This window comes from Pelophylax lessonae (genome assembly GCF_965119305.1).
Source record: "Pelophylax lessonae genome assembly, chromosome: 7".
Classification (NCBI taxonomy): domain Eukaryota; kingdom Metazoa; phylum Chordata; class Amphibia; order Anura; family Ranidae; genus Pelophylax; species Pelophylax lessonae.
The window spans coordinates 189,319,414-189,346,328 of NC_138774.1; the positions used below are offsets into that span (position 1 = coordinate 189,319,414).

Sequence of the window (26,915 nt, forward strand, 5' to 3'; positions counted from 1 at the left end):
TGGTGTGGGAAATGGGATCAGGCAGAGGGATGGTGGTGTGGGAAATGGGATCAGGCAGAGGGATGGTGGTGTGGGAAATGGGATCAGGCAGAGGGATGGTGGTGTGGGAAATGGGATCAGGCAGAGGGATGGTGGTGTGGGAAATGGGATCAGGCAGAGGGATGGTGGTGTGGGAAATGTGATCAGGCAGAGGGATGGTGGTGTGGGAAATGGGATCAGGCAGAGGGATGGTGGTGTGGGAAATGGGATCAGGCAGAGGGATGGTGGTGTGGGAAATGGGATCACGCAGAGGGATGGTGGTGTGGGAAATGGGATCAAGCAGAGGGATGGTGGTGGGGGGAATGGTAACAGGCAGAGGGATGGTGGTGGGGGGAATGGCATCAAGCAGAGGGATGGTGGTGGGAGGAATGGGATCAGGTGGTGGAGGAATGGGATCAGGCAGAGGGATGGTGGCAGAGAGAAGGGATCAGGCAGAGAGATGGTGGCGGAGAGAAGGGATCAGGCGGGGGGATGGTGGCGGAGAGAAGGGATCAGGCGGGGGGATGGTGGCGGAGAGAAGGGATCAGGCGGGAGGATGGTGGCAGAGAGATGGGATCAGGCAGGGGGATGGTGGCAGAGAGATGGGTTCAGGCAGAGGAATGGTGGCAGGGAGATGGGATCAGCAGAGCAGAGAGTTACCTGAGAGCAGGAAGAATCAATGAACTACAAGGACACAGTTTTCAAATAGTGCCAACAGATGCAGGGATAAGATCCCTAGCCCCCCGGGGGGGGGGGGGGGGCATTTGGGGGAAAGTTAAAAATGCTGGAACATGTCACATGTTCCAAATATAACTTATCCTTTGAGAACTATCTTTAGCATAAAGAAGAACAAGGAGTCCGTGATGGTTTGGCTCTTAACAGAGCTCTAATCTCAACATCAACGAGTCTGTCTGGGATTACATGAAGAAACAGAAGGATCTGAGGCAGCCTACATCCACAGAAGATCTGTGGTTAGTTGTCCAAGATGTTTGGAATAACCTAACATCAGAGTTCCTTCAAATACTTTACAAGTGTACCTAGAAGAATCAATGCAGTTTTGAAGGCAAAGGGTGGTCACACCAAATATTGATTTGTTTTGGATTTCTCTTCTGTTCAATTACATTCCATTTTAACTGATAAAAATTTACTATTAACACTTCTATTTTTGAAAGCATTCTTAAAATTTACAGCATTTTTTCACACCTGCCCAAAATTTCTGCACAGTAGTGCATGTCTGTCTGGGAATTTACCTTTATGCCCTGCAGACACAGCATAAAAGTGAGCAGGAACTGGTGAGAACTCCTCTTTTATACAGCCGTCGCTGAAACAGGTGTCCCCATTAAAAGCTCTCTCCTCTTTGTTTCCATAATTTTGAATTTCCCATCACTATCTGTCAAGCTGAGAATGGTCACCAAGATAAGTGACCAGGATAAATTAAAGAAGAAGGGTCAAAGCTTTTTTGGCCCTACTTCTCGTGTGGGTCAGATGAATGCACTTAGTTCTGCACTCCTGTGACACGTATACAGCAGACAGAGGGCTAAAGTCCGCTTTCGGCTGACATCATTCAGCCACTCCAGACTCTGAAGGGATCCCAACTTTAATGTCAGAATCCTCACAGATTCCTGACAGAAAGCTGGCTCAGCCTCTCAGCATGAAGCTAGGAGCCTGAGCCAGCTGCTCTTGACCCTGCAAAACCCAGCAACCTTTTATCACTCAGTTCTCGATCCTAGAGGCTGACAGATGCAGCATGGGACAGATTCTGTATCCACCAGGGTAAGCATGCATGTTCATTATATTTTAATCCCACACTTCTGTTTTAAGTGGATGAATCCCTAGTCTAAAACTTAAAAAAGAAATGAAAGGGGAGGGGACAGGGAGAGAGAGAGAGAGAGCGAGCGAGAGAGAGAGAGAGAGAGCGAGCGAGCGAGCGAGAGAGAGAACGAGAACGAGAGAGAGAGAACGAGAGAGATCGAGAGAGAACGAGAGAGATCGAGAGATCGAGAGAGAGAGAGAGATCGAGAGAGAGAGAGAGATCGAGAGAGATCGAGAGAGATCGAGAGAGAGAGAGAGAGAGAGAGAGAGATCGAGAGATCAAGAGAGAGATCGAGAGAGAGAGAGAGATCGAGAGAGAGAGAGAGAGAGAGAGATCGAGAGAGAGAGAGAGAGAGAGAGATCGAGAGAGAGAGAGAGAGAGAGAGAGAGATCGAGAGAGAGAGAGAGAGAGAGAGAGAGAGAGAGAGAGATCGAGAGAGAGAGAGATCGAGAGAGAGAGAGAGAGAGAGAGAGATCGAGAGAGATCGAGAGAAAGAGAACGAGCGAGATTACAAGAGAGAGGGAGATTACAAGAGAGAGCGCGAGAAAAATAATGGATAAAAAGGAAGACAGAGGGAAAGACAAAGAGACAAAAAGTGGGAAAGTAAGGGCAAGAGTAGAAGAGTTAAGCTAGCCACATGGATTTTTTTTTTCATTCAGTCTGTGGGTTGAACGAAAAAAAAAAAAAAAAAAAAAAAAAAATCAAACCGATTCCTGAATCCACTCTAAACTGCACTGCGGGGATGGAGTAATCTCCCGCTGTGACCACTACATTCTGACAGACAGTGTTCCTGGCTGTCAAAATACCTGAACTATGACTGCATCTGATTAGGTGCAGTGCTGATTGGCAGACAATTTTCCAACCAGCATTTTTGATTTTTCAGTAAGAGGATGTTGGGCAGGAGGGTGCCAACAAGGCCACCCACAGAGTAAATTGCAGCCAGTCCACCAGGAATCAGCCAAAATTTACTCGGTGTATGACCAGCTATACAGGAGAGAAGGTGGGAAAGAATTACTTACAATTCCTGTGGGTGAGTTCTCGAAATGTTTTTACAATATGGCCACTTCTTTCTTTCATTTCCTGATTGGCTGGAGGCCCCTAGGAGGAAAGGTAAAAGAAAAGTAATTCTAGAATTTACAGACCTCGCACATTTTTTTTTCATACACTTTGAGCGAGCCACATTCATCTTGAGAGATGCAAAATGCAATTAATCTCACGATCTGATATAGGCAGTAATATCCCAGGTAACGCAAGAAGGTTGGTGAGAGATCCTAAAAACACCTACCAATCCGCTGACTTTATCCTTAAAATATGGTTTCATGAAATGGCCCAAAGCCAGATTTAATGGGTAGAGTTTAGTGGTTCCAGCCCTTTGAGTCTTTCGGCCAGCAAGTTCCCACATTAGCTCCTCCTGAAATGGTAAGATTGGTTTTCATATCTGTTAATTTGCAAAAGGTTTATTAAAAAATGTTAACAATAATACTTTATAAAACAGTATAATGCTTGCTTTGACGTTGCAGAAAAGAACATGGAAAGCAGAAGTCTTATGTTGAATAATAAGTCTTACTGACAGCAGAGAAATATAGACTTTTCTCCAGTTTTTGGTAGCATGCTAAAAGTGTACAGCGCCTATAGCAGTGATGGTGAACCCATGCAACGCATGCCACAGCTGGCACGCAGAGCCGTCTTTGTGGGCACGTGAGCAGGGCCGCCATCTTTTGTCTTGTCTATAACAGAAGAAGAGTGCCCGTTAAAAATATGCTGGTGCTCGGTCTACTGACTCAGCTCCGGCTTTACCAGCAGCAGCCTTCTGCAGACCTGCCCCTTCTGCCCTCTATGCATCTCACCTATTGGCTTCCATGAGACGCCAAGGTCCATTGCAGGAAGGCAATTGGCCAGCGCAGACGTCAGTCATGGGAGCCTGTCTGGAGTGTGCGTCCGCTGCCTCGGCCAATCCAAAGCGCTCGGCTGACTAGGTCGGTGGGTGGGCTGGGCAGGGGAAAATCTACAAGGCTGGCCAGCTAATGGGGAGGCAGGGAGAGTGTCCCATGTGTTCACTATCAGGTCAGGGCATACGTTTCCTGGCATTCTGGCTGGAGTCCAGTAAGGCTGCCTGGAATGTGGGCAAAGAACTGACTGGTTGCCAATATCAATTTAATACAGGCCATGTTTTTCAGTTGTGCACTATAGTAGAGGAAGGAGCTTACAAGAGGACTCCTGGTTGGCTGCAGCCAGGGACTAATGAGTGGCCAAGACAAGTGCACCCTGGGACATATAGTCCCGGAAGACTATGGCTCCATTTTAATTACTTAAAGGAAAACTACAGCCCCAGCATGCACATCAAAAACAAGAGGAGGGACAGCCTGGAGCCTGGGGAAAAAAAAAAAGAGCTGAGGGACAAGGGAGAGCAAGGGTGAGGAGTGTGGAGACAAGAGTGAGAGGAGGCTGATGTGGGTCAGGAGAAGGGGGGGGAGTCCAAGCCACAAAAGTCCCTGCAGTTGAATCAGCCAGTGAGGAGCGAGAGGATGATGCTGAGAGTACATGAGGTGCTGAGAGTACACGATCGAGAGTGAGGAGGGTGATCACGGGCACCAACAAAAGGAGAGGCTACTGACAGGCACACCGACACTGGACGCTGAAGCCAGGTGAGTGCTGAACTGACTGCAATCCCTCTTGGGGTGGATGATCATCACCAGTGTTGGCACTTTAAAATAAATTAGTTGGTTTTGTGTGGGCACTCCGGCTCAAAAAGGTTTGCCATCACTGGCCTATAGATTGCTTATAGACCAGTGGTGGTCAATTTTATCCATATGGGGGGCCGTCAAATGTGGCCCCCTGATGTCACCAAAGGGCTGTCCGTACAATCCATTGAATATTCAGTGTCAGGGACAGCAGGTACACAACAGGATATAGACAGAGACTGCAGACGTTCTACAAGAGATGGTCAGAGACTGCAGACATGCTACAAGAGATGGTCAGAGACTGCAGACATGCTACAAGAGATGGTCAGAGACTGCAGACATGCTACAAGAGATGGTCAGAGACTGCAGACATGCTACAAGAGATTGTCAGAGACTGCAGATGAGCTACAAGAGATGGTCAGAGACTGCAGATGAGCTACAAGAGATGGTCAGAGACTGCAGACGTGCTACAAGAGATGCTCAGAGACTGCAGACGAGCTACAAGAGATGCTCAGAGACTGCAGACGAGCTACAAGAGATGGTCAGAAACTGCAGACATAATACAGAAGATGGTCACAGACTGCGAACATGCTATAAAAAGTTGGAGACTGAGGACATACTTCAGAAGACAGTCCTAGACTGGAGACCTATTACATGAGATTGCTAGAATTCACTGCTATAACAGGGCATTAGGGAAACACAGATTAGTGCCTGCAAAATGTGACAAAGAGCCACAGGTTGGGCACCAGTGTGATAAAGAGGAAATTCATTTTGACCTTGCAAAACTAAATCAGCCTTTCTTAGAGTCTGCCAGACAGCAGTTTTTGCCAGATTCCTACAAAAGGCTTTGGTCACAAAATCTGATGCTTCCACTTAAGGCTTCTATATAACAGCAACCTGCTGGGGAACTGGACATAGTTCCCTGTGCACTGGCTTATAGCTCACTATCACAGTGAATCAGTGAGTGAAAGTGAAGATTGTTAGTTTTCTGAAATGATAATTGGGTGATGTGGCCATGCTACATGCTGAACATCAGAGCAGCACTATTGCCCTACAGAGTCCTAGGACCAAGACTAGCAAGGACATTGCTTTGAATTTGTAAGTTCTTCCCACAATCCAAAAGCATATATTTCTAGTTTTATATATGTCTGAACCAACTGGCCCCAATGTTTGTTTTTGTAGCAATAGGTGGTCATTAGGCTGTATGCCCCTTCACAAGCAAAGACTAACTGTGAATGTTTCTGCGTACTCTGTATGGTGCTTTATAAAAATGCAGGGCTATATAAAATCAGTAAAATAAGTAGATCTAAAGTATGCAGATGCTGCCGCACACTGTATTAAACTCTAATGTAAAAAGAATGAAACCCTGACTTCAGCTCACATCCCAGCCCATCGGTCATGCCCCTTGACATGTTTCACCCACATTGGGCTTAACTGTAGAGGTATGATGTCAGAGGGGCAAGACTGATGAGCTGGAATCTAAAACAAGTTTTTCATTCACCTTACATTGTAGTTGAATACAGTGTGCGGAAGTATCTGCATGCTATATTACATTTTGGAGTGAAATGTGCTTTATTTCTGCTAGCACTTGAACATAAAGTGTAAACCTGAGAGACTGACACTGCAGGCTTGGAGCGGTGCCAATCTCTTATGGTGCTTGTAAGTATTTCTATAGTGTTTGTAAGTATTTCTAGAATTATGCATAAACGAATACTCTCTGTTGCCACCAATAACCCCCACAATACCTGCTGCTCCTTATTCTGTGCGATCAGCACTTCCAGTTCGTGCAGTTTCTCCTCTATTACTGCTTGGTACACAAGGTTCATCTGCAGGCACATCTCTGTCGAGCTCCCACCATCTTCCCAGATGACATCATCCTAACAGAAGGAGGAACAATGTCATAGAATCAGAGGCAGATAGAATGGGCAAGTAGAGCACTAAGTGGCTTCTTGCTGATCTAAACACAAATTCACCTGATAATTTGGACCTTTGTAAAATGCAAACAATTAATCCTAAATTATTATAACCAAGCAAGATTTATAAAGATTCGCATTTTTCCCTAAATTGAGCTTTCATTTCATTTGAGTCTCTTCTGTTTGACAGCCACATTGAGAATGTCACTTGCCCTGTCAGTTACCCCCCAGCTCCTATGAGTTCATAACAGGGTCAAATTAAAGAATGATGTAGATAGGACGATTATAAATAAGCACTGGGCTCTGCGATTTGCTAATATTATATACACTTGGGGACAATGTGTGAGGTCAGGGACTTGACACAAGCAGCAATAGTCAGATTCTATGTGACCTCTGACCCCGACTAAAACTAAAGAGGCAAAAATCAAAGCACAGTCAATTATGAAGGCAAATATAAACCTTCTATAACAAAATGTATTTCTGGGTCTGATAAATATAATATTAAATAGAATGGTTAGAATCTCTGCCCAGGTTTTTTGTTTTGCTTCCTGTTTGGTGGATTTCCCCCTCACATATTGTCCTAAATACACAACAGGAAGTAAGTGAAATCTCTCAAAAGAGAGGGTAATTCCCCTGTTAGACAGCAGTCATTGGAAGAGGTGTTACCATTGGACAATTTCTTCTCAGCTTCTGTTCTGACGACAACTATACAATTCTGGATGAATGGTCACCAACACAAACAGCAATAAATATCTTATAACCCTACCACACTATATCTAAATGTATAGTTTAGTTTTTCCCCTATTTACAACAGCAGTAGAGAAAAATACTAAAATGTATAGATAATGTATAGATAAATATAGCTTTAGGAGCCTGGATATATCAAGGAACTTTAGGAACTGAATATATCAAAGGATAAGTTCGAATATGTATATTTATCCTGTGTTCCCACCCAGTAATCCAATAATAACAAATTTATTATTATGTATATTTTTGACAAATAAATGCATCTATACATGAACTGCCCTACAATTATTATACTACTTTAAACACTCAGCAGAAAAAAAAACAGCTTACTGTCTGACAGTCTCCATCCAATTGTTCTTCAAGATCATCTGCAAATTAAAAAAAAAAAAAAACACAGGTAAAGCATTCCTGTAAAAATAAAGTCAACAATCAAGAAGATCTTATATACCACTAGGATGTGCACAGAAACAGATACAAGAGAATATCAAACTTTCACTGCGCATAAACATATCACAAAAATGTGTAAATACTACAACACTGCCCAGAAGGACAGCAAATGAGGGAGAATAATTTAAAATATACAGTAACAACTGTCAGTAGAACAAGAGGTGACAAAAAGGGAGACCTACCCTAGTAACAACTGCAGAAGGTGGAAATTTGGGGAGACTTGATTTCAGTTCTTGTTCAGCAGTGTTAGAGTCACACAAAGATCATTGTACGCATAGAGTTTATATTTTTACTTTTTCATCCTCCCACAATCTCAAATTAAAGTAGAAATAAAGGCATTAATTGGATTTTCTGACTTACTGTAAAATCCATTTCTCTGATGTTTCTTTGATGGACACAGCTCCCGATCGTCTTAAAACTGAGCTCCGGGCTAAAAAAATTATTAAGCTAAAAATACCCCTGGACAGTCAGGGCTAGTGCATTTAAGCAATGATAGCCTCTGAACTGTCCCCTGTTTCACTTACCTGTAAGAAGAAATACTCAACTTGAAAATGTCTTGTCCAGCGCTGCCATCTCAGGTGTGGGCAGCTGAAGCCGGAGCGTGTCCTCTTCGGTGACGTCGGAGTCCCAGAATGCCCTGCACTGGAAGTGACGCATGACTCCGGTGCAGGCACATTGACTCCTGGGAACGATGACGCTCATCTCCCAGGAGTCAATGCAAGGAGGAAGTGACTTCGGGCGCCGTGTCCACACAGGGAAGAAGAGGAAGGAAGCTAAGTATATTTTCATTAAAAACGAGGTAAGTGAAACAATAAAAAATGTTTAATTATCTAATTCTTTTTTAGGTTCAGTTTTTAGGGTGGAACTATGCTTTAACAGGCAGAATAAAAGACCGACTACGCCTATGGGCAGTCCCCTGAGGTATACTCCCCCTCTCTCTGCTATAGGTACTCAGTTTTGTTATAAGCAGTGTCAGAAGAATTACAACTCCACAGAGGGGTGGGTGCTCTGTCCGTCAATGAACATCAGAGAAATGGATTTTACGGCAAGTCAAAAAAAAAAATCAAATTTTCTCTTTCGTTCGTTGAAGGACAGAGCTCCTGGTCTTCTTAAACATTGGGACATCACAAAGCCGTGCCAAACATGAGGGGTGGGACCAGCAAGAAAAAAATCCCAAGGTTAAACCGTAGCCAACCAGGTAACAGGAGCTCACACACACACACACACACACACACACACCCACACACCTGGAGCCCACCTGAAAACTTTATACCTCCAAAGAGGGAACAGGCCCTCTAAACAGCAACCTGCAAAACCTAGCAGCCAAAAGAAGCATCTGTAGATGCTAACACTTCCACTACATAGAATTTTGTGAAAGTGTGCACCGATGACCAGGTGGCCACCTTGCAAACCTGCGGAAGGCCCAGAAGCACTAAGCGCCCAAGTAGAGTGCACCTTGACAGGGAAAAGAGAAACCTGACACTTGACAGAATAGGCCTGAGTCACCGTCTGTCTGATCCATCTGGAAATGGTCACAGAAGAAGCGGACAGTCCTTTACGAAGCCCATCCGGGAGCAAAAATAGTTTGTCTGGCTTCCTAAAAGACTCTGTAGCGGCCAGGTACACCTGGATTGCCTGAACCACATCCAGTGCAATGCCACTTCTCTAGGATGTTTCGTCCGGGGATCCAGAGAAGGCAACACAATGTCTTCTTTCAAATTGAAATCAGAGACAACCTTTGGAAGGAACGACAGACAGGGGCGAAGAACCACCAAGTAAGGTGAACGACAAGATAACGCCACCAATTTCCAACACCCTGTGAGCAGAGGTGATTGCCCCAAAAAGGCCACCTTCTGGGACAGCGTAATCAGGGGAATCTCCTGAAGATTTTCAAAGGGAGGCTTCTGGAGAACTGAGAGCACCAAGTTGAAATCCCAAGGCGGTAACAGAGACAGTAATGGAGGAGCCAAGTTTCGAACACCTTGAAGAAAAATACCCACCAGGGAGTGCCTGGCCAAAGTTTGAAGGAAGACCGCCAAGACTGACACCTGGCCCTAGATGGTACTCAAAGCCAATTTTTGCTCAACTCCCCGTTAAAGGAAGATCAAGACCCGAGCCACCGAGAAAGAGCGAGGGTGAACCCCAAGAGCCTCACACAACTAAATGTACATTTTCCACGTACGACGGTGGATCTTCCTAGAGGTAGATTCCTGGCATTCAAAAGCATTGGAATCACTGACTCAGACAAACCTCTATCCTTCAGCACCTTGCTTTCAACAGCCAGTGACTGTAAAGCTGGATGGAAGATTGGCCCTTGGGACAGCAGATCCTCCCCGAGAGGCTCCAAGAGACAACGGCGACCAGCCTCACCAGGTTGGCGTACCAAGACCGGCGAGGCCATTCCGAAGCAAGTAAAATGACCGTATTCCCTTCTGCCTCGATCCTGCGCAAGAGTCTCGGCAGAAGCTTGAGGGGGGGGGGGGGGGAAGAGGTAAAGCAGACGATACTGGCCCCACAGGGCCACCAGTGCATCTGTGGAGTGTGTCAAAGGATCCCGTGACCGTGCCACAAACCTATTATTATTATACAGGATTTATATAGCGCCAACAGTTTGCATTGCACAGCGCTTTACAATGTAAGGGAGGACAATACAGTTACAATACAGTTCAAAACAGGAGGAACTAGAGGGCCCTGCTCGTTGGAGCTTACAATCTAGACCTATGCACCTTTCTGTTGAGCGGAGACACCAACAGATCCACCTCGGGGGTGCCCCACCGGAAACACAACTGATGAAACACATCCGGATGACGGGACTACTCACCTTGGTCCAACGCCTGACAATTTTCAACCCCTGAAATGTATATGGTGGAGAGGGCAAGAACAAAGCGTTCTGACCACCGTAGAATGCCGGATACTTCCAGAGCTGCCAATACACTTCTGGCGCCCCCCTGGTGATTGAAATAAGCCAAGGCCGTGGCGTTGTCCGATTGAATTCGCACTGGACACCCCTGAAGACGATCTGTCTAGTGATCCAGGCACAGCTCTGAGGACATTCATTGGTAGTTTGGACTCTTCCAGCGTCCAGACACCCTAAGTGGAGCTCTGGCCCAGGACACCACCCCCCCCCAGACAGACTGGCATCACTGTCCAATACAAGGGGAGAAAGGATGTGCCCTGGCGAACAGCTGGAGAATGAAGGCACCAAACCTTTTGTGTCCTCGCTAAGCCAGATCTGATTGACCAGAGAATTCAAACACTTGTCCCATTTGGTAAAGATCTCCCTTTGCAGGGACCTCGAATGGAATTGTGCAAACAGAATTGCCTCAAAAAGGTAGAAACCATCAGGCCCAGCCCCCGCATGCAAGTCTGGAGGGAGGACCATCTGCTGGACAGCAGAGGAAGGAACACTCTGGCTAGAGCCGAGTCCAGAGTCAGACCCAGATAGTCCAGCTTTGTGGAAGGAATCAGAGCAGGCTTCTGATAATTCCACCAGAGCAGCAGATGACTCCGCAGGCAGAAGAAGGTCGTCCAGGTAGCAAAATACTACGATCCCCCGCTGATGTAATGATGCTAGCACCAGGGCCAACAATTTTGTGAAGACCTGAGGAGCGGAGGCAAGACCAAAATGGTAACGCCACAAACTGATAATGCTCCTCTACCACGGCAAAGCGAAGGAAGCGCTGGTGATCGACACATATTGGAATGTGTAGGTAAGCGTCCTTGATGTCGATAGAGGGATGCCACCATCATGCGAATGGAGTCCATTCAGAACTTCCGTACCCACACAAAGCAATTCAGTACCTTGAGGTCCAGGATTGGATGCACCTTGCCCTCTTTTTTGGGGACTGTAAACAGATTTAAATAAAACCCCTAAAAATGTTTCAAGGTTGGAACTGGGACAATCACCCCTTGAAGTACCAGGTTTTGCACCACCCCAAGGAGAGCCTGTAAGCGGTCCGGGGACAGGCACATATAGGAACCTTTCCGGAGGGTAAGAATGAAAGTCGATCTTGTAGCTGGACCGTATGACTTTGTGGATCTACTTGTCTTGCACCACGGAGGTCCACGGGTCCAGGAACCAGCGAAGACATTTTCCCACCCCAGGTACGGGTGAGTGCGCACCTTCATGCTGAAGAAGCCTTGTCCGTGGGTCTGTAGAATCCCGCTCTTGACTTGCCAGACCAAGGTCGCTTGGATCCTCCCAAGGAGGCTTTGATCCCTTCTTGGCCAACCCTGAGGAACGATATAACTTCTTGTGAGCTGAGAAGGACGGCCACGTCTACGACGAGGATCCTTAACCTTACTAGCCTGTAAAAGAAAGGTACTCTTTCCGTGAGAGACCCTTAATGATGTCATCCAGGGTAGCTCCAAACAGGCAATCTCCTTGAAAAGGGAGATCAGTTAAGGCCTTTTAAGAAGTCTGGTCCGCAGACCAACATTTGACCCAAGAAACACAATTAAGGACCACTGCCGAAACAGACAGTCTGGTAATCAGGGGAGTCACATCCAAAGAGGCATCAAAGATAAACTGCAGCCCCTGAACCAAAAAGTCTGCCAGTTCAGCAGGGGGGAGCTGCTCTCCCTCCAGGTCACGGCGTAAATGTTTAGCCCACTCGGTCAGAGTTTGTGACACCAGGGCAATGGTGAATATCGGCCTAAGTGCCGAACCAGCAACCATGAACATATTGTGGGCCACAGCTTCTGCCTTCCTGTTAGCCATATCCTTAAAGCCCAGAGACTCTTCCGCCGGAATCATGGTTGCCTTGTTCAATCTGGACATGGGGTGTCTACCACCGCTGGAACAGTCCACTTTTTAAGATGGAACTCTTCAAAGGAGTACCGCATTGCAAGTCGCTTACGGACCCCAGGGGAGCATTTTGGACGTCCCCACACTTTTAGGACAATCCTGTAGGAAATAGGAGGGGAAGAAGAACACCTTCACCGCTCTAGACTGCTTGTGAGTGCCAAAAGGAACTGGTGCCTCTGCTGCAGCTTCAGTTGCGTCCTCTATTTTTAAAGTCTCTGGCATGGACACAATCAGTGCATCCACCAGCGCCTTTTCGGGAGACTCGCATCTGCAGAGGCCAATTGAACCTCAGAATCTGAAGAGACAGAGAATGCAGGTGAAGGTGCGGCGCGCCTTTTGCCCGTCCTGTTTTGCAGGACCATATCTATCCTGGGCACTAGTGACTCCAGGACCGCCGTCATAGCAGATAAAGCGGACTGGGCCTCTGAAAGAGGGTCAGGTGGAGAAAAATGCTCCAGGGACTCCATGGTGAACCCAGGGACTACCTTAGCAAAATAGGAAAAAACGCTGCTAAAAAAGCACCACCACACCAAGTTGCTACTATAGCAGAGAAGAGGGAGAGCCATTTACACCCACAGGGAGTCACCACCACCAACCCAGGTACAGAGCAAAGCATCCAGCTGCACGCTGTGCGGTGATCAGAAAGAGGAAGCGCAGGAGTTAACACTAGAGGCCCACCGCAGATTCACCGCTTTGTAGGCTTCAAAAAACATGGCCGCCGCTTTATTCAATGGAAAACTACAAGAAAATGGCTGCCAGACTACACAAACATGGCCACCGATAGATACAGCAGCCATCCACAACTCCCGAGACCCCAAGAAAGGAATGGGCAGAAAGGGGGGCCCACCAAAAACTGTGTTTTTTTGCCGCCGGCCGGGACGGGAACTCGGGGGGTCTGACAATCCCTGGGAGGGGCCCACGTCCACCCCAACAGGCCACCAGTGAAAGGGAGGGGGACACTACTTACCGCACCGTGGAAACTGAGTGGGCACCACTCCAGGCAGACCACCGCAGCATCCTGAAATGGGGGTGCTGTGGGCCAGAGGTATATGGCAAATTAGGCCGTGACTGGGTCTGAGCATCCTCGCGAGACGTTTAACTCGCCGGCCAGCCCCCATCCAGTGGGGCTATGTCGCGGCTGACCTAGCGCGGAGCTGAGATCAGGTCACATTCGCTGCCCGGACTGGGCAGGCCGTAAGGATCTAGAATATCCAATGCGTCGCCCAGTCCAGCAGTTGATTGCAGTTCTCACAGGAACAGAAAATAATAAAAAAAAAAATGCTAGGACCACAGATCCCAGCAAGGAACTAAGTCCTTACTCCTGACTAGGCAGAAAGAAACTTAGTGCCTATAGCAGGATGTGGGAGAAGTTTTTTCCTGCCTACGTTGTACTCCTGTAGGGGGCAGCATAACCCAATGGTCAAGAAGATTCTGGAGCTGTGTCCATTAATGAATGAAAGAGAAACTATTTTTCCATTTTGAATAGAGCAGGGTTATAGCCTGTCAGATTTTGTTTTGCCATCTGTGTCCCATTGGGGAGATTTCTCTTCACTTCTGTCCTATAGACCAACACAGGAAGTGAGTCACCAGAACTAGTGCCCCAATTGGAAGATTTCCCCTTCATTACTTTTCTGGGGATAACTCAAAATTTGGGATTTTATTTTACTTTCACTTTCAATGATAATGGTAAACAGGAAAACAAGAGAGGATGAATCTCCTTAACGGAGGCACAGACAGCAATAAAAACCAACAAGCGTTCTAATCCCTCTGCCCTCCATCCAAAACTTAAAAAAAAAAAAAGTTAAAGCCCCCATTTGCACTTGAGTTTTCTCACACAATTCCTGAAGTGCAAAAATGATCAAGATGAAGAATCCCATTTTACTCAATTGCCCTGTTAACACCAGAGCATTGTGTTGCTTGTCACCTTGTGTGAAGTTTAAAAAAAGGAAATAAGTTTCTTTAGGTTGAATTACCAATTTTTGACCATATAGATCTTAATGGGAGTGCCTGAAAAAACGTACTGTACTACAAGTATATACTATATAAATGTATAACAGTGGGTGGACATTAGAACGTAAGCTTTCTGGTGTAGAGACTGAGGTGAATGGTTCAGCGGTCTCTGTACAACTCTGTACACGTATGTTAAGAGCTATATAATAACAAAAGTATGACTGTAGAGGGGACAATAAAGTGTAAGCTCACCTAGTGCAAAGACCGATATAAAATAGTAAAATGTTCTCTGTACAGCAGCACAGACTACATGAGACCAATATAAATGCATAACAGTGTGTGACTTTAAGGGGCACATTAAAGTGTAACTGTAAGCTCCTCTGCTGCACGGACAGATATAAATTGTAAGATGTTCCTCTATACAGCAGTGCAAAACATGTTAGAGCTGTATAAATGTAGACGAGTACTAGTTTGTGACTGTAGTGGCGACAGAGTGTGAGCTCCTCTGTTGCATATGTGAATGGTAAAATGTTCTTTGTACAACAGCATGGAAAAGCTATGTAAATGTATATTACCAATCTGTAACTTTTGGGGAGGACATTAGAGTGCAAGCCCCTCTGGTGCAGAGACTGATGTAAACAGTAAAATGTTCTCTGTAAAGCAGCATTGACTAGGTGAGAGCTATATAAATGTATACCAGTGTATAACTTTAAGGGGGAGATTACAGTGTAAGCTCCCCTGGCGCACAGACTGATTTAAATGGCAAAATGTTTTCCTTACAGAAGTACAAAATATGTGAGAGCTATATAAATGTATTATAATAATAACAATAGCGTGTAAGGCTGGCCATACACTATACAATTTTCTGGATCAATTTTCCTTTAGATTTACCAAAACGATATATGTGTTCAAACAAACACTTTAAATTTGTTTGAAATCTAAAGGAAAATTGATCCAGAAAATTGTATAGTGTATGGCCAGCCTAACTTTGGATGAGACATTGGAATGTAAACTGGTCTGTTGAAGAGACTGATGATTTGATGCTCTCTGTACAGTATCACAGTATAAGTATGATAAATAAATGAATAAAGCAAACATTCTTTTACGCTCTGCCTTATTGCACTCTGTCACGATTTTCCTTAAGTTATGAAATAAAAAAAAACATTTAGTTTGCTCACCGTCAGAATTGTCATCAGAGTCTGACACATCCACACTGAGTGCTGCAGCATTTGGACCCAAACTTCTCTCAAGTGCTTCAATCTCCCTCTGAATTTTATCCCTCTCTGACTTCAGATCAAAAGCAGCCATGGCTCCTGCATCAAAAAATAACAAAACACAATTAAACAGCAATAAATGCACAATGCAAAATGAACACCAGATGCTTCTTTTTAAAGCAAGTTAATTGAAGAGAGAGGACAGGGTTTCTTGTATCAGGCCTACCTTGCACACACTGGTGTGTGACTGCTTGAGCAGCACCAAGGCATTCTGGGTAATCATATGCAAATAACAGTGCAGTGTCAGGCTGAGCCAGCCGCCTCCATGTGACTGAGCAGATGGTGTAGTTTGCAGACAGAGGGTGTGGTCTGGTTCACAGATCTGCATACATTACCCACAAGGACTTGCAGCTTTTGCTGTCCCCTTTCCTTTGCAGATGAGAAAACACATTATAGGCTGTAGCGAGAATAAGGAAGTGAGACTTGCTTGGAGATATTTTTTCCTTTTAAATATTTTTAGAGGAGGAGGAAATCGTTTTTTTTTTTTTTCACAAAAAGATGCTTTATTAAAGTAATTAAAGCATATGACAAAACGAATAGGAAATAGTTATATATCTGCAAAGACCACAGCAATGTTTAATTGCTCATTCACACCATACGTGCATGAAAACTGATAGGAAAACCGTGTAGATTTCACTTGCAGAGACATTCGTTTCACATCAGTTTTCATGCGCGTCAGTTATGTGCCCTGTTCACATCAATGTTGATGTCATGTCTTTTTTTTTTTTTTTTCCAATGCAGAAAACTGCATACACGTTGCAGATTTCCATGCAGAAAAAAATCTGCACAATGTGGTCTGAACAGGGCACCAAGAGAACCATTGTTTTTTCGATTTTTTTGTGCCCTTGTAGAACACATGCAGAAAAACTGATGTCTCTGCACCACGGTGTGCAAAAGGCTAACGCAGTTTGCACTCATATTTGTGCTGCACTAACAGCACTTGTTGGACTTGGTTCACACTAGCCCGACTCCAAATTTGCATGACTTTCAGTGCAACTTTGAAATCTGACTTTGATGTGACTTTTTACACTCTGTGGAATTGAAGTTGTATCAAAGTCAAACCAAAGTATTGCAGGAACCTTTTCTAAAAGTCAAACAGACTTGTGTAGTATCAGTTAAAGCAGAGTTCCGGCCTCAAAATCGACAAAAAACGATTTTGGGCCATCCGCTTGCCGAGTGTCACGTAAAAAAAAAAAAAAAAAAGGGGTAATTACGATTTTTTTTTTTGTTTACTTACCTTGTTATTGAAGAAAATATACTCACCTTTCTTCCACTTCCTTCCTCTGCGGCGTCACTTCCTCTTTGCTTTTCCTGGGAGCTGAACGTCATCGTTCCCAGGAATCAATGCGCCTGCACCGGCCCCGCTCGTCAGTTCCAGTGCGGGCGTGTCATTCCTTGCTAAACAGCTTCTGGGCATGCCCAGAAGCTGTGGAGGGATGACTCGCCCACACCGGAAGTGACGAGCGGGGCCGGTGCAGTGCATTCTGGGAGAAGAGGACACGGAAGAGGACGCGCTGGCTTCAGCTGCCCACACCTGAGATGGCAGCGCTGGAGAAGAAATTTTCAAGGTAAGTATTTCTTCTAAAAGCTAAGTGCGACCTGGGACAGTTCAGAGGCTATCCATTGTGGAATGTACTAGCCCTGACTGTCACAGGGGTATTTTTATCTAAATTTCACCCCAGAGGCTGGAACTCCGCTTTAAGACAGCTCTCATCGGGAAACATTGAATTTCACATGTCATCCGACTTTGTGTCTCAAAAGTCCAATCCTAGGTCACAGTGTGAACCGAGCCACAGGGGCAGGCGCACAGCAACATTCTCCAGTACAGTGTAAATACTTTTGAATATTTTGGTGCCAGGGAGCTCCTGGTGCTGCGTACAGCTGCCCTTAGTCATAAAAGGTTGCAGGTGATAATCTGCATTGGTGAGCTTACATCTGTGTGCATGCGCCACTTTACTCAAATAGAGGCGCATAGCTGTGTCCATCCACCTGCAACTAATCTATGGGCCTCTGTATGCAGCACCAGGGAGTTCCCAGGCACCAAACTACACCAGCCTGTTCACATTGTACAGGAGAATTAGTCTGTGCATAGGCTCTAATGCCTCGTACACACGCACCGTTTGGCCGACTTTTGTCCAGTGTTGTTGTGTTGGTTGAAATGTGCTCTAGACTGCACACAATTTTTTTCAGCCAACAACCAACTTCAGAAGTGATGTCACGTGATGGTTTACTTTCCGTGTTTTTTTTCTTCTCTGAGCATGCCCAGTCTTGCTCATCTGCTTTTTGTCGGCCGAAATCTGTACTGACTGACGAACAATCGGCCGTTCTGTTGACGGCCAACAAAAATTTTATAGCATGCACACCAGATTTTGTTTGGCCGAAAAGTCGCAGTCGGTTGTCGGAAGCATCATACTAACAAGCTGACAATCGGCCGATCAGACATTGGCCGAAAATTTACGGCCAACAATCGATGCGTGTGTACGAGGCTTAAGTCTACGTTCACATATATGCAGGTCAGGGAACGTGTCCGAATTGCACACGTTCCCCAACCCACTGGCAAATTGCGCTGCTCTCTAGAAGACGCGCAGAGGTGCCATTAATTCTTAATAGCACCCCTATGCATCCGAAAACACAGCTGAGTGTGAAAAAAACTCATGATGCTAGAGTGGCATCTTGGGGAAAAAAAAAGGCTTTACCCACACAAACAACAGTCCATTCAAACAAATGGGCTGCTGTGCCCGCGCAAACGTAGTACACAGGACCCACACAATGTTTGAGATGCAGAGACGTGTGTCGGGGCAGTATGGTGTGCGCTTCATTTGCATCACACAGCTCCCTTTTTTTTTTTCACAGAAATTTATATGAAGTGTACAAAGTCTGTAGTGACGTGAGGGACCATACAGAGCAGTGCAATATATGCAAACATGTTACCTATTATCACACTGCTTCTGGTCTGAACATGAAACACAGGAAACTATTGTTTTCTGTGAGTTATTGCAGTTACCTGTGTTTGAAGGGGCCCTTACTGCAGTAAATACACTCTTCTTGATGAATAAGGGCTCTTAGAGAGGGGCGCCGAAAATGCCTCGTGTTTAGGCCTTCAGATGTTTTTCTTTTAACCATCTCCTTTCCAAGCCTATTCTGACACTTCGCTGCTACATGAAAAACCTACTTTTTCTTGCTAAAAAATAATTACTTAGAACCCCCAAACATATATATATATATATATATATATAAAATCAGAGACCCTATAGAATAAAATTGTGTGTGTTGCAATTTTTTTATGTCATACCGTATTTCAAATTTCTTTGAAAAAAAAAAAAACAAACACTTTTATGAATTAAAGAAAGAAAGTTAGGTTAGCCCAATTTTTTTGCATAATGTGAAAGCTGATGTTACAGCGAGGAAATGGATACCCAACATGTCATTCTTTGCGTCTGCCCATGGAATGGCAGCAAACTACAGTGCCTAAAATTCTCCATAGGCGACGCTTTAAATGCATTTACAGTTAACCAGTTGCACAGGAGGTGCTAGAATTATTGCTTTCGCTATGATATTCGCATCAATACCACATATGTGTGGTGCGATCACTGTTTACATATGCGTGCAGGAGTAACGTATTAGTTCGCACTTACGCATAAGCACAGTGGGCTGGGGGAGCCTTCATTATTATTATTTTTTTTTATTATATATTTTCTACAAACATTTTTTTTTGTTATTTATTTTTGTTACTAACTTTATTGCTATTACAAGGGATGAACAACATAGTTTGTGACAGCATGGGCCATGAGAGATCCTCTTTATGGAGAAATGTGGGGCCTATTAGGCCCCAAATCTCTCCTTTGTCCCCCCCATGCAGCTGGTAAACAAAGGGGCGGAACCGGAAGTTACAAATTACACATCACTTCCAGTTTCCAGGGTTACAGAGAGAGGGGAATGATGTCAGTTCCTCTCTCTCTGTACAGGGCAACCACTGCCGCCAGCCGCATGGCTCCCGGCATTCAAGATGGGACCAGAGAGCCAGGAGAGGCAGCGGCAGGAGGGGGGGGACCCCCTTCCGCCAACCACAGAAGTGATCGAATGGCTAATTATCCACTTGGATCACTTCTGCATTATAAAGAATCGCTGTCTGAATAGATCGATACCAGGAAGATGCCTGTAGGTGCAGGCAACATCCAGTATAACCACTGAAACCCAAGGACGTTCAGGAACGTTCATTTGAGGGAAGTGGTTAACTGTTCTAAATGCAGCCCATCATAGGTGTGCACCCCAAAGCTTAAACACACGTGCGTGCGTGTCTTTATATACAGTATATGGCCTAGTGCATTGATCTCCCTGCTGGCACAATGAAAGAGAAGTGCGTAAGCGGCAGAGCGGGTAAGAGGGAAATCTTTACCATCTCCCCGCTGCCACACAGAGCGATAAAGCAATGCACACTAGGTGATTAGGGTGTGCCCAGGCACACCCTTTGCGCACTCCTATGCAACCTATTGTTTTCAATGGTCCTGCACACACAGGTTCATAAATATCAGTAAAGTAGCACCGCGATTACCTCAGTGAAAAAAAAAAAAAAGACAAAATGTCTGCTTTACTGGTCAGTATTTTGCGAGAGTGCGAGCGAGTACACCCCTAAATGACACCCTCGCCTTTGAATAGTATTATTTAAATTGTTATTGTGGGAGCTAGAGGAATTTGTATGCGTGTATAGGAATATATGCATGTCAATATACGCACTATACTCGCTTTATTTTTTTTGCGCAGGAACTTTCTTCTAGGAAGATCCAGCATTCATACCTCAGTGCTGTGTGTGCAAGGACCCTTAGAAGCTTAAAAGCTAGCTTCCATTCTAATCTATGTCGGAGGGTAGTTATCTAAAGTTACAAAATATACACAATATGAAGAAAAAAAACAGTAAATGCATGTATCTTCATGTAGTTATAATACCAAAACAGTTTCTGTGATGCGGCAGTGAAGGGAGACACTCTCAGGCCAGACTCCTCCTTAATCGCCTCACACAAATACTGAAAGCAATATAGTATCCCCCTCCATCTCTGAGGTACCACAGGGACACCCAGCACTGATGGGGACATGGAGCTGTGCACTCTGTACCTCCAGAGTTCTCCTCAGGCTGCTGCTGTTGCTAGGTGTTGTTAGATGTTGCTAGGCTAACAGCCCATATCATCTATGGCTGCCAAGTGTAGCCAAAATTCCCTTCATTGAACTCCCAATATGGTAATCATACATATTATAAGTTGTATACATATGTACAGTACATTATAAAATATGTACAATAAAGTTGTAGTAAAGCCTTAAGGTTTTTCACACTAATGCATTCTATGCATTAAAGGTGAAAAACCTTCTGTGCTTCAGCTCTCCCAGACACCCCCCCCCCTTTATTTACATGAGCCGACCCAATCCAGCAATGTGCACGAGCACAGCAGCCCCAGACGCTGTTTCTCTCCTCATTGGACAAATTGATAGCAACAGGAGCCATTGGCTCCTGCTGCTGTCAATCAAATCCAGTGACAAGGGAGCGAGGGGCGGACCAAGTCCCGCTGTCTGTGTTAATGGACGCAGCAGCGGGACTCGGGAGCGAGCCTGCACGGGTGCCCCTAGGGAAAACTGCTTTCCGTGGGGGCACGCGATGAAGAGGAGGGGCCTGGAGCACCAGTTGGGCACCCCAGAAGAAGAGGATTGGGGCTGCTCTGTGCAAAACGATTGCACAGAGCAGGTAAGTATAGACATGTTTGTTATTTTTATTAAAAAAAAACAAACAAGGGTTTACAGTCCTTTTGAAAAAGAGAATAAATGACAGGAAGGTGACATGTTTCATGTCTGGTGGTCCTGTCTGAAGGTCCCATGCTTCTGGATCAGGATATTTAATCTGGTTTATTCAGTGATGGGATGTACCCAAAGGCACAAACTGTGCTGTTTGCTGGCTTGCCGGAAGAGATCCCCAAACATCTCCGAACTCGCATATATTAAATTTTTTTAGCAGCTAAAATAACCATAGCGCAAGTTTGGAAATCACCCGTGATTAATGTTAGTGGTGAAGGCGGGGCTGGGACAAGGGGTGGGCATGAGGGACAGCTGCCCTGGGCGCTGTGGTATAATGTGAAGTGAGGGGGGCACCACAAGGAGATTGGGGAGGGGGATTTTGTGGGGCTACAAGGAGTATCATTCTAGTTGGGGAAATTTGGGGGGATGCTGTGCTGGGAGGGGGGATTTGAAGTGGGGGAGAGAAGAAGTGTACTAGGAAGGGAAATTTCAAAAGGTAGAGGATTTGTGCTAGCAGGAGTGTTTTTTTTTGGGGGGGGGGGGGCATTTGGGGGATGGGGGCAAAGATTTGTACTGGGAGGGGAGATTTCAGTGGAGGGTGGATTTGTACTGGGAGAAGGGGGAATTTATGCTTAGAGGATAAGCATGCGGATTAGTGCTCAGTGATTTTTTTTTTTTGGGGGGGGGGGGGGATTTTTTGGCACATGCTGCTTACCCTGGGCTCTAGATGACCTTGTCACATAAAATAAAATTCAAAAACTGACCAGCATTCTTGAAGATAAGCAAGCTAGGTTTGAAAAAGTGTGGAACCCCTGGATTGCATATCTTTAAACTCCCTGGTGGTATGATTCTTTCCGATTTTAGGTGCTGAAAGCGGTACCATTATTTTGCATGTAATTCTTAAGAATGAGCAGCCCAAACCAACTATTTACATATGATTTTTTTTTTTTTTTTAACTGTGCTTTGTTCTTTCTAACATCTCGGGTATGATAAAGTTTGAAAAACAAAATTATAAATTATAATGTAATAAATAACTATAAATAAGTTAAAGTTATATATATATATACACACATACATATACATACATACAATATATATATATATATATATACACACACACACACACACGCACAGTAAAACTGCAGGAAAGGGCACTGGGGGGGGGGGGCAAACTAATGTGAATTTATTTTATTTTGTAATGTATCAGTGTGTTTTACTATTTGAATTTTCCGCCGGTTCCACCCCCTGCGAGCGTCACGTCGCAGGAGACGGAAGCCGGGGCACAGAGCATCGGGAGGAAGATCCGGCCGCAGCACACTGCCGGGATACATCGCTGGGTCCCGGGGACAAGGTGAGTACCCTCTCTTACAGGATCCAGCGATCTTCCTAGCGGTACCCCGAGTGTGGCTCGGGGTTACCGCTTTTGGCACTGAAATTTAACCCCCGAGCCACACTCGGGAATACCTCTAGGAAGGTTAGGCTCCCTAAACACTGGGCCAATTTGTGAGGGGAGGCCTGGGCGGAGGGGACCTACTCAGATTCTCTCTCCTACTTTTCTCTCTTTCTTTCTCATTTTTCTTGTTATTGGTTCTGTTATACCATAATAATTTTTTGGTAGGATGCTGTTGCTGAACCATAAAGCCCCCCCAATTGTTCTATTTTCTCGAGATCGAGACCACATGATTTGAGGTATCCAGACCAGCCCTAGATGACAATGCTCCATGCCCCTTTAGCTCACCACCTTCTAGAGCAGTGGTCTCCAAACTGCACCCTTTAGTCACATTTACCTGGCCCTTGGGGTACTTTTCCTCCCACTGATACAAGAAAGACACTTGGGGCTTAATTCCTGGTGATGACACCAACAATGGGGCACTATTTCTCCCACTGACACCAACAATGGGGCACTGTTCCTTTCACTGATATCAATTATAGGGCACTATTTCCCCCACTAATACAATGAGGGGGCACCATTCCTGCCACTGATACCAATGATGAAGCACTATTTCTCCTACTGACCCCAATGGTGCAACACTATTCCCTCCATTGATACGAACGATGGAACACTATTCCTCTCACTGATACCAATGATGGGGCACTATTCCTCCCACTAATACCAAGAATGGGGTGCTATTTTGTCCTACTGTCACCAACGACGGGACGCTATTCCTCCCCCTAATACTAAAGATGCACCGTTTACTCTCACTGACACCAGGATAATTTTTTACTCCTAGTGGCCACAGTCCAGCCCCCCTCAAGCCTGAAGGACAGTAAACCAGCACTTTGTTTAGAAATTTTGGAGACCCCTGTTCTGGAGATATGTTCAAACTTCCCACTGAACCTCATGCAACTTGGATTCTTTGCCTTTTTAGTCTTCCTCTAGATTTTGGGACCTTGATTTTTAAATGAAATGCTAAATTTTCCATAGTTTGTTATGATTTGGGGAGCCATGTCATCTGCTGGTGTTGGTCCACTGTGTTTTATCAAGTAAAAGGCAGCGCAGCCCTCTACCAGGAGTTTTTAGAGCACTTCATACTTGCCTCTGCTGACCATATTGACATATTATATAACTTTCACTCAGAATTCACACATTTTTCCTATCATAAAATGTGTGAATTTCAGGTAAATCTTATGTGAAAATGTATAAATAGACCTCATTGATTCATACACACATGCATTAATTCTTAGCAACCATGCACAAATATCTTCACATAAGTATATATGTGGTGGCCAAATTCAACAGTGAATAAAAGGGGCCCCAAGTGCACCTCTCAACATGTCCAGAGGGCTGCATGATAGGCTCATTTTTGTAAAGCTTCTTCTAGTACGTTACATTACGACCCAACCAGGGAAAAATAATCTGTGTATAACTTTAAAATGTAATGTTAAGATGAGATCTCCCAGGCATCCAAACTTTTTTTTGTGTCCATGCACACATACGCATTTGTGTCCATGCACGCATAAGCATTTAATCTTGTATTTTGATTCAAATATTGGAGTGGCTGTTTGATTCCTAATCGATTCATTACATTTTTTTTTTAACCACTTAAGCCCCGGAGGATTTGGCTGCTAAAGGACCAGGGTTTTTTTTGCGATTTTTTACTGCGTGACTTTAACGGACAATTGCGCGGTCGTGCGACGCTGTACCTAAACGAATTTGACGTCCTTTTTTTCCCACAAACAGAGCTTTCTTTTGGTGGTATTTGATCACCTGTGCGATTTTTTGATCACCTGTGCGATTTTTTGATCACGCGCTATAAACAAAAAAAGAGCGTAAATTTTGCAAAAATAACAATATTTTTCACATTTTTTTATATGAAATTCCCCAAAAAAAATGTAAAAATAAAATTTTTTAACATTTTTCGGCCAATTTGTTTTATGCTACCTATGTTTGGTAAAAAAAAATTGCAAAAAGCGTATTTTGATTGGTTTGCGCAAAAGTTATCACGTTTACTAACAAAGGGAAAGATTTTTGTCATTTTTGGTGTTTTTTTTTTAAACGCGTAATGGCGGCGATCTGCGAATTTTTTTCGGTACTGCGACATTGCGGCGGACAGATCGGACCCTTGACTGACATTTTTGACACTTTTGGGGGTACCAGTGACATTACTGCAGTAATCAGTGCTATACATATGCACTGTTACTGCAAAAATGACACTGGCAGGGAAGGGGTTAACTATTGGACAGGGAGGGGTTAAGTGTGTCCTAGGGGCGTGATTCTAACTGTGCAGGGACATTCCTATTGGTGTAAAAGCAAAGATCAACCGTTCTACATAGTAGAACGGACAGATCACTTTTACACAGGGAGAACTGACAGGCAGCTTGTTTACACAAGCCGCTCTGTCTTTCTCCCTTCACAGGAGCGATCGCAGTGTGACTGGCGGACATCGAGTCCGCCGGTCACACGCACTGACTTGTCTGTGAACGAGCCGCGGCGGGCGCGCGCCTCGGCGGGCGCGCACCCGCCCGCAATAGGCTCGCAAGTCAGTGACAGGCGAGTGACGTACCGATACGTCACTCTGCCTGGCCGGGGCTGACCGCCGCAGTATATAGTCGTGCGGCGGTCGGCAACCGGTTAAAGTTATACATATTATTTTTCCCTGGTTGGGTTGTATTATAACGTATTAAAAAAAAACTTTACAAAAATTTGCCTATCGTGCAGCCCTCTGGACATGTTGAGGGGTGCACTTGAGGCCCCTTTTATTCACTAAATTGAATTTGACTACTACATAGTTATACTTATGTGTAGATATTTGTGTATGTGTGTTTAGAGGCAGGAACATTTAGGGACAGAAATCTAAATGCACTAAAATTGCATTCAAGGGGGAGCGTTTGGGCAGAAAAAGACGCCCAACACACCTAAATGCATGCAAAACAACTAAACACTCCTAAGCACTAGGCCCTTTAAGTGCTTTAGCATTTAATAATTTCAGAGGCCAGAATAAATTAATAATGTATACAAGTCCAACATTTGGCATGCCTGAATGCATCTAAAAGCATTTCAAAAATATGGTTTTAAATTCACTTTTAACAGTTCTTTTCTCCTGACAGATGAAAAGCATTTAGAAGAGCCCAGGGTGCATAAGCCCAAACTGTCGAAGTGTCTTACCAAGGCTGCAGTGCTGGAACTAAGTGGAGCTAGGAAACATGAGATGCTGGAGATGCGAGTATGAGGACCCCTTCACAGAGGCATACAAATTGATAAACCTGTGTGAATGAGCCCTAACACTTCCTCCATATATGAACACTGTGGACCCCACTAAACAGAATGTAAAGCAAAGATCCTTTAATAATTTTCCTTCCTCTTTACTCCCATTTTAGACACCTTGAATACAATCAATTTGTAATCAGGGATGCCGAATACACACACAAAAAAAAAACCCAGGGCTGTTTACTGCAGCCATTGCAAATAAAATGAGAGATGACAAATTATGGGCACAGTTTAGGATGGAGAGGGGTGATACCACTATTGCTAACCCAGCTTTATGCTTTTACATTTTTTTCAATGAAATATTGCCTCTCCTTCCAAATGCCCTTTCCTCCTCCCATCCCTCCTTCTGTATTATTAATAATGACCCCCAGCATCGGTGTCAGTGGATGCACTAATAACCTCCAGCATTGGTGTCAGTGGATGCACTAATAGCCCCCAGCATCGGTGTCAGTGGGTGCACTAATAGCCCCCAGCATCGGTGTCAGTGGGTGCACTAATAGCCCCCAGCATCGGTGTCAGTGGGTGCACTAATTGCCCCCAGCATCGGTGTCAGTGGGTGCACTAATAGCCCCCAGAATCAGTGTCAGTGGGTGCACTAATAGCCCCCTGAATCTGTGTCAGTGGGTGCACTAATAGCCCCCTGAATCGGTGTCAGTGGGTGCACTAATAGCCCCCAGCATCGGTGTCAGTGGGTGCACTAATAACCCCCAGCATCGGTGTCAGTGGGTGCACTAATAACCCCCAGCATCGGTGTCAGTGGGTGCACTAATAACCCCCAG

The 26,915-nt window shown here is 45.0% G+C and overlaps 1 protein-coding gene across 1 annotated transcript in view; it reads right to left on the reverse strand.

Annotated features, from left to right (window-relative positions):
• Positions 1–15,918, reverse strand: part of SNAPC4 (small nuclear RNA activating complex polypeptide 4) — a 185,220-nt gene extending 169,302 nt beyond the window's left edge. Inside the window, exons 1-6 of the mRNA XM_082264404.1 lie at positions 15,817–15,918; positions 15,555–15,689; positions 7,503–7,540; positions 6,258–6,389; positions 3,117–3,242; positions 2,851–2,929 (exon numbers count right to left, since the gene is read on the reverse strand). Of these exons, the coding sequence (XP_082120530.1) occupies positions 2,851–2,929; positions 3,117–3,242; positions 6,258–6,389; positions 7,503–7,540; positions 15,555–15,684 (505 nt within the window). The 5' untranslated portion in view covers positions 15,685–15,689; positions 15,817–15,918. The remainder of the gene's footprint in view (positions 1–2,850; positions 2,930–3,116; positions 3,243–6,257; positions 6,390–7,502; positions 7,541–15,554; positions 15,690–15,816) is intronic.
• Positions 15,919–26,915: the final 10,997 nt, after the last annotated feature.